Raw genomic sequence first — 8,787 nt, forward strand, 5'->3', positions numbered from 1 at the left:
GCTCTTCCCTCAGCAATACTGTGTGTTTGTGGAAAGCACTGACGCTGCTCTCCCCTGGCATTGCCTGCTGGGGGGCGGGACATGGTACCTTCCTCCCTGCTGCAGCAGGCCAGACATCTCTCCTCAGCTGGGCTGGCTGTACTGGGCTGCCAGCAGCAGGGCAGGAAGGATCTGTGTGCTGCTTACTGGCCTGGCTGGGAGGTTGGTACCCAGCGTGAGGGGAACAACTGCCTCCAGCAGTAGCCAAAGCTGCTGTTTTGCAGCAGCACATTGTTGCGATGCTGCAATGAGGGCAGGGAAGTGTAGTGAGCTCTTGGGAAACACCACTCACCATCTCGTTCAAACCCTCCTCCTTGCGTGACGTGCGGATTCAGAGGCATTGTACCACCACCAGAGATTTCTAACTCATTTTTCCTCTGTAAACGCTACAAAGAAGCTGGGCTGTACAACCGAGTTGGTGTTAGGGTGTTTATTACAAGCTGGAGGACAACTGGCTTGGGTATGCTGACAGAGTGGAAAAATACTTGCAGGTCACCTGTCGGGAGTAATGCCTGCATGGGACACTCCTTCAGTGCCACCAGCCTGGCTGCCGGCTGTGCTTCCTCCAGCCCCGAGGCTGGAGAAGCAGCAAAAGCTGTGTCACACTTGTCTCCCTGCTGCGTGGCTCCTGGGAGAACATCATCAGCTGCTTTGACCTGGAGCAGCTCGCCAGGCACTCCCCAGGCTTATGGTCTTGGGAAACAAGTGACAGAAACCCGAAGACGGAGGAGGTTTATGATAGCAGAAAATACAAGGGCTTCCTTTGTCAGACCGAGTTTTTAAAATAACCGATAGTGGCTACTATCTTCATTGCTGTATATCTGCTTTTTAACTCTTGCAAGCAGAGAAACCCGGAGCTTGAGCCCCGAGGACAGAATCGGCAACCTTTCTAGGGAGTAGGTAAACTGCGTAAGTAGTAGGCAGAGCCACGCTGATGGAAACCAATAAATAACCTTTGGAGAACTGCACTTTTTTTGAATCACATTAGTAAACATCCTTCAAGGTCTAGGAACTAAAAGCAAAGAATCAAGAGGTCACAAAAACAGCTGAGCTGTTTTGGTGCATTTGAACTATATCAAACTGCTAATGACTCTTTAAAATAACTCATAATATTTAGCAGATGCATGTTGGCATCCCTATCAGTCGCCTGCTTCACTTGATCTAAGTGCTTCTACAGCACTGATTAGCTGATAATGATATAGTAAAGCTGTTTTCATACTTCTGTGGAGTCTTCTTGTCTGCTGTTCCCAAAAATATTAGATTTTCAGGTTTGTCCTGCTCAAAAAAAAAAAAAAAGAAAACCAGACTTCAGAGGCTTAAAAGGAAACATAAGCAAATAAAAGCCATGAATTCCCTAACATATAGAAAAATAATACCTCTGTATGTTTCAGAAGATTTCAAACCTTTTTCTATCACCCAGGATTTCTAAACATTGTTTCCTGTAGTTCTGTGAGTGAGACTCAGTAACACCAGAAGAGGGTCTGTGTTGTGCAGCCGTTGGAGCAGTAAGCGCTGTGTGTAGCCGGCGGTTTGTGATTGATATGTTGCTGAACCACACAGGCCAGCAGAGACTAGCTGAGATTCTCTACATTTCTATTCCTGCAATATCCGGAATGCAGATCAGCAAAGATCTTTTGCTCCCTGTCCACCTTCTGTGGACTGTATTCTACTGGCTAAGTCTATGCATCTTTAATGCAAGTAGGATGTGTAGTTGTAGCTAACTGGAGCCTTGGTATGTGGATATACCTCAGGCCCTCCATCAGACTTAGTAGCCACAGACAAAACATAATTATATGCTCTACCTTTCCCATGTTTGTAACAACTTTTGGAGGTCTTTCTCTCAGGTTGCATTCCAGAGATTTAAAAGAGAATTATCTGGTAACGTGCCTCATTTAGTCTACAGTTTTAAAATCCCAAGGGATAAGAAGCAAAGAAGTCCCAGACCCCATGATGAGCTTCCCAAGGCATAGCGCAGCAAGTATAACCTGAGGAAGGAGGGAACAGCGAGCATCTCTGCCCTGGGGACATGCATGACCTCTTACAGATGTGGTGATGCCTCAAATAGACTGCAAGAACGCCTTGTTCTGCCACTGCCCCTTCGCCTGCTGGTTTCGGAGCACAGCTCTTCTCTCTGGCTCAGCAGCCCTTGTAATTGCTGCTCTGTGTCGTGATCGCCAGCCTGTTGTGTTCGGGCGTGCCTGCCCTCACTGGCAGTTTACTCTGCAGTCGGCGCCGCTGGAAATGGAGGAGCCGGGTTCTTTGCGTGCGCAGTTACTCAGACAAGGTTGCCATGAGTATTTGCTAAAGCTGTATTGTGTAGAAAGTTTTGTGTTACCCATTTCTGCCACGAAAGTTCTTTGCCTTCTGAAAAGCCAAGACGACATTTCCTTTAATTCCTTTAATTTAGATTTGTTGATTTACTCTCTGCATAGTCCATCCTTCTTGTATTGGTTTATATCGATCCTAGCACTTTTACATTTATATTCATGTATGTGACTAACGATCTGTCTGCAATGTAGGTGGCAATTCGGGCTGTTCTCTATTGCAGTTCCCTTCTCTGAAAGCAAAGTACTGTTTGCCTTTTCATCTTTGAAAGGTTCTTCTTTTTGTGACCATCGACTGATGGTTTTCCTTCCCAATATCAAGAAATACTGATTGTAGGAAAAGCATTCTTTTTCCTTAGATGTGATAATTATAAAAGCCCTTTCAAAATCAAACATTAGTGTATTTGGGTTGGTTGCACAGTCTTTTGAATAAACTGGACTCATGGTGGATTTGTGCTCTTCCAACCCAGTCTACGGCCAGGTTCCACAGAGAAATTGAGACATGACTTTACCCAAGGTCATGGTAGGGACTCTGTCACCCTGGTCATGCTGCCTCTGCAATCATATCCACAATAAAAGGGGAAAAAAAGATTAAAGATCTTCCTTTTAAGTTTTTCTTCCTAGTTGAACTATTAGTAAAGAGTGGCAACAACAAGCAAGAGTTTCTGATTTTTATTTCATACTGCAATCAGCACAGAATACTGGCAATTCTAGAATTTGTTCTGCTGGCTTAGTTAAAAAAGCAACTATCTAAAAGTTTGTTACAGTAATTCTCATCGTGTAAAACAGAATTCTTTGCGAATTAAGTGTGTGCTTTGTCTGTTCTTCCAGGCATGTTTTCCACAAAGCCTGTGTGGATCCATGGCTTAGTGAGCACTGTACGTGTCCAATGTGTAAACTGAACATTCTGAAGGCACTGGGAATTGTGGTACGTTGCACTGTTGTGAGTTCTTCTTCTTCCCATGTCAGAGACCCAGAACAGGAGGGAGAAAGTGGGAAGGGTGTTCCAGTGTCCTTACTCAGCAAGTGTTTGGATTTTTTTTTCTTACAACTTTGTTTGCTGCTGATTTGTGGTTGTTCCTTTCCCTGGCTGGTCATTGAGAATATATTTTTATATTTGCATTTATAACAGTTTCTTCTCTACTGGATGCCTACTAGGTTCTCTGTCATCTTCCCCTTTCTCAGCTTCTTTCCACCCTTCTTTGTTAAATTTAATCTGTAAATCTCTTGTTCTTGTTGTGGTCTTCCTTAGACGCTTTTAAATGTATTTACATCTTAAGAGCCATGCCCTAACCGAGGGCAGCGAGTTTTCCTCAAGCAGCTCATGGCTTATGGGATCCCTGAGGATTGCTTTTATTGACCAGTTCACGCAGGAATAGAAGTGAAGAACCTCGAAGAGGGGTTTTTATTTATCTTTCCTGCATGAGGAAAAAGTTATAAAGTGGGAGCAATGCTCTTTTCAGGAGAAAGAAAAGAACATGTGAAGATCCCATCTAAAGCAACTTTTGTGTCAAGCCAGTGAGAATAATTAGGCCTCCATTTCTAGCTGTGTTTGTTGCAAATTTACACATTTTCTAAGAAATAGTTGCAGATACATTGTGCATAACCTGGTTCTGCAATTAACAACATACCTGGATTTTTAAAGGACGATTCAGTCCAACTTGGCACGTGTCACCATTGCTCACGGTGGTAAACCACGCAGGCATAGGCTGTGATACCAGCATATCTGAGCCCCTTTCTTGAATCTTAATCTTTTTTCTGCTTCTTCCTCCACCTCTTTAAGGTGGACTGAAGCAGGAACTTCAGACAGAGCTTAACTCATGTGCGTCTCTCCTGTGTGATCTGAGGACAGCCACAGTGGTTGAATAAAGTGGGGGGGGAGGGGGGGACAGTGTTTACTAAATTCATAGGTTTCTTACACGTAGAATATTCACCATTGTAATGTGGCATTGCTTTTTTTTCCCCCAGCCAAACGTGCCCTGTACAGATAACGTAGCCTTTGACATGGAAAGGCTCACCAGAGGCCAGCCAGCTAGCAGGCGGTCAGCACTGGGCGATTTTGCCAATGACAGCTCTCTCAGCCTGGAGCCGCTGCGCACCTCTGGGATGTCACAGCTTCCCCAGGACGGAGAGCTAACGCCAAGGTCAGGGGAGATCAACATTGCTGTGACAAGTAAGTTTTCTTTGGCTTCCAGTACAGTTCTATGGTTTCCCTGGTAGGTGGCCCTTGCTCTGCGGGGCCATGGCAAAAGATTTCCCTTCAGGGACCAAGGTGACCTCGGTGTCCCTGTAAGAGGCATTCGTTCCATACTGAAACCATTAACTCTAATTACAACAGTGCCAACACTTCCTTTATTGATGGTATTTAGATCTGCATGCAAAGAATACTGAATGGCAGCAAAATGACCCTCCTGAACTGGGTAACCAGCACAGGGAGCTGGATTGCCAAAACCCTTCTTTACCCTTTCAGAATACTCTACATGCAGTAATTTATACAAGTATAAATATTTTAGCTGATGACTATTTCTGCAGACATATTTTTTCCCCTGAGAATGTTACTACTGGAATTCTGACGTCTCTTAGCAGATGGTTTTTCTTACAAAATTTAAAAGAAGTGAGTTAAAGGAAGTATTTGATGTACCAACATTTGAGTATTGTCCAAGTGATTTATGACATCAGAAAACTGCTCCTGCACTGCTTGCAAGCTGTTACCCATAAGGACAGCATGAGAAATTTCCCCTCGCTGGATTTTACCTAGGGTTTTTAATGTGTAATAGCGCTATAATGAATACGGTATGTGTGGAATTGCATCATTTTTCTATATGTGTACAGTCTCAGTTTGATGCATCAGGGGTGATTGTTCTGGCTGAATTGCAAAACCATGCAGTACAACAGTCTAATTTTTCTCCTTGTATCTTGCTTATGTGCATCTATGGTGTAGATTTTGAACTTGGTGACACTGTTTGCCACTGAGAGAGGTATGGGTAACTGATACAGGCCAGTAGAAGTTTCTTTAGATGCTGTAGCAAAGGAAATGCCTCATTACCAAAATCTCACCTTATGAAACACATAGTCCATATCCTGAAATGTCCTGATCTGAGGAGGAGAAATCCATCTACAAAACCTAGATTCTTTGCAAGGCCAGTAAGTCACTTTGTCATGCAGTGTTCAACACTGGACTCATCTTGTTTTCAGCTCTGTTGAACAGAGAGCAAACCTGTTGGTGTGCTGCTTTCCTTGTCAGGGGCAGGAAAACACCCTACTCTAACTGAAACTTCTCACTGCTTGGTTTTACTCCCTGTTCCCAATGCAGTGCTGCTCTTGGCCAGGTGGGATGCCAGGGTAAAACCAGAGCTAATCACCAACAGTTCTTTCTGACAACATTTGTAAAATAAAGCTTTAGAAAAGGCTGTTCAAATGCTTAGACTTTACGGATGACACATGCGTTCTTTGATGCACGACAGATAAACCAAAAGCCAGGTTCAACAACAGTGTTTGTATGCCAAACTATTGCTTTGTGCCAAGTTGATCTTGAGGAGGGAGAACTTTGAATACTGAACATTCTTTAATAGCCTTCTTGGTACTACTTCTCATTTTTTGATGTGTTTGTGTGTATGCACCAATGTTGACATTATTTTCCCACGTTGTATTTCTGTCTATTAAATGGCAAACTCTAGTTGTGTTTTACTGTTGAACATGCTATCCTATTTTTTGGTTGGGTTTTTTTTTTTTAAGTACCCTATGGCATTTATTGGGGGGTGGGGGGCGGTGTGAAGACACGAGCTAAGTGTGAAAGTCTGTTGGGTGTGTTTATGTGAAGAGCTACATCTCAGCAAATCTAAACCAACCCTGACAATCTTCCTTTTGACTTGGGGGGCGCACAGAGTTTTCGTTACACTTTCCCTTGTTCCTGCATTTTACTTTACATTGTTAATAATCTTCGTTAATCGCTAACCCTTGGGCTCAGCCAGGAAATATTGTTGTGCCATGCTTTTTTTCCCCACCTCTCTCCGCTTCTTCTTTGCTAGCCTTCTCCAGTCAGTAACTCTGTGGCTAACCTCCTTCTGCTTCACCTCCTGGGGCCAGTCATGGCTTAGAAGCCTCTTGCCTTCCGCCAGTGGTGTTTGAGGGGAATATTGGCATCGCTTTGACATAAGCCTTCTCCCACGAGTGATTTCCTCCCTTTCCTTTGTCAACAGAAGAATGGTTTATTATTGCCAGTTTTGGCCTCCTCAGTGCCCTTACACTCTGCTACATGATCATCAAAGCCACAGCTAGCTTGAATGCTAATGAGTAAGTAAATATTCAGATGTTTCTATATATTTCTGGTGTTTTGTGTGTCGTAGACAATACTGGGAACAAATTCCAAGAAAACAGACAAGGCGGATGAAAAGCAGTTTTCAAAGAATCAAATGCGTTTTCTGTTTTTCTCCAATGTCAGTCTCACTTAACAGTAGGTTCCAGGGTAATGTCTAAAGTCCCTCTTAATTTATATTTAACTGCAATGTCCAAGGAAACCTCCTTGCTAAGCAGAGACATGGAACAAGGAAAAGAGAGAGTCTTTGCATTCAGTTTTTGATCAGTGGTCTGGGTAAACATTAGACTTCTGCCATTAAATCTCCATATTCAAAATTCACTTGGCAAGGCCAAAAATTACTATCATCAGTCACCTTTGACAGTTTTCACCTTAATTTTATAGTCAAATGTCATATTTAAAAAAAAAATCTGTATTTTTAGTTGTCATACTTTCAACTAAGAAAAAAGGCATTTAAATAGAAAACTACCTATTTGCTCATAGTGGAGGGACAGATGAAAGCAGTTAATACACTACTGCTGCTCCTCTCTGCAGTGAGGAGAGCAGCCCGGCCCTCTGACCTCTCGTTTTAGTATGCTGAAGGATTGCAGTCAAAGGAGTGCTTACAGACAGCCACGCTTTCTTAGTTTTTATAGCCACCCCCAAAGCCTGCCTTCAGACAGGCTGGACAAGAAATTACTCCAGTATGTGGCTTTCAGCCTCTTCTCTAGTTCTGTGTGTGGGCAAATCTACATCTGTTCTGCAGCTCTAACTAGGTACATCTTGCTATTTTCGTTTGGGTGTACGGAACATCTGGGCTTATGATATAGCTTTAATCATAATTTATTTATTTGGGGAGGGAAAGTGTAGTTGTCTTTGTGTCTGAACGTCCTGAGGTGAGAGATTCACAGGCAGGCTCCTGGGCAGCCCGGACATGAAGCTTATTCCCTTTTTTTTTTTTAAAAAGAGAGAGAAGTGCTTTTTTCTTTTATTGCTGTGTGGAAAGTATAAGGTGTCCTTCTCAGTAAGATAGAAGCATCCCTAGTACACTGCATTGTAAAATTTTAGATGGTCTCAAGCTAATCTTCAGGAGAGTCACAGTAAGTTCTCAGAGGTTTTGGCCAGCAGGGACTTTTTGATTCCCACTAATTTGCAAATCTTCCTTTCCTCCTCTTTTCAGATGCTAATTCCAAAAGGGCTTAATGGAGAAAAGTTTTTAGAACTTGAAATGGCCCTCTCAAGTCTCCTGATTATTATTATTTTTCCAATTCTCAGTCAGCAACTTGGCAGCGTAGCTGTGGCTGAACATAGTTAATCTGCACTAAAAAAGAGCTTGGAAGAGTGTGGAGCAGGATGAGTTGTGAAACAGGAATGTCTGCAGTTCTGGGCATTTCCACATCCTTAGGAAGAAGACAAACAGGAGCCCATGTAGAATCAGCCAGATGTGGGCACAGATAGCAGTTGTGTTTCTACCTTGCCTTGCAACCCTTTGTTGTTGTCTTTTGGCATCCAGGTCTATCCTTACTGAAAGGACAGGGCAGAGAGCTGGGGCCTCCAGCGGAGTGTTCTCGCTGTGGTGTTCCCTTAGCACAACCAAAGGACGTGCTGAGGTGAGGAGAGCTCCTCTCTCCAGTGATAGAAGGAAAATGCAACCGTATTCAAGTGTGCATTTTGAGGCAGACGTGAGAAAACGAGCAACCGCAGAACCCAGCGCTGTCAGAACTCACTTATTTTGACAGCTGAGGTGCCTAGGCGTAGCCTTTAACCTCGACAGCTTTCAATGACCCCTTTGGGATCTCAGCGGCCTCCTCAAGTGCCGCTGGGTTTGACTACTCATTTGAGACAGTTTAAAACATCTGTGTACAACATTGATGCTTAGATTTATTGTTTCGTTGACACCTTACGTTCCCCAGTGCCAGACACAGCATCTCTTGGCCTGAGTATCATGCCAAATACTCGGCATCTCGCTCGCTCTCACTGCGATTTCCGTGAAATGTCACAACAGCATACCTGCTTCTTATGCTGTTCTCCACATAAAAAGCCCCGCTGGCTTACCCTGCATTTGTTACAGTAGTGCTTCAAGAGGAAGCGAACGGTTTTGTCTTATCAGAAAACAACAGTAGCAGGAAT

General features: G+C 43.6%; 1 protein-coding gene across 1 annotated transcript in view; it reads left to right on the forward strand.

Moving 5' to 3' along the window:
* RNF130 (ring finger protein 130) overlaps positions 1-8,787 on the forward strand; it is a gene marked incomplete at its 5' end in the record, with an annotated part of 31,962 nt that overhangs the window by 22,039 nt on the left and 1,136 nt on the right. The window contains 3 exons of the mRNA XM_010131183.1: positions 3,195-3,291; positions 4,332-4,536; positions 6,563-6,656. Coding sequence (XP_010129485.1) covers positions 3,195-3,291; positions 4,332-4,536; positions 6,563-6,656 — 396 coding nt within the window. The remainder of the gene's footprint in view (positions 1-3,194; positions 3,292-4,331; positions 4,537-6,562; positions 6,657-8,787) is intronic.

Source organism: Buceros rhinoceros, unplaced genomic scaffold (genome assembly GCF_000710305.1).
Source record: "Buceros rhinoceros silvestris isolate BGI_N320 unplaced genomic scaffold, ASM71030v1 scaffold22112, whole genome shotgun sequence".
Lineage (NCBI taxonomy): Eukaryota > Metazoa > Chordata > Aves > Bucerotiformes > Bucerotidae > Buceros > Buceros rhinoceros.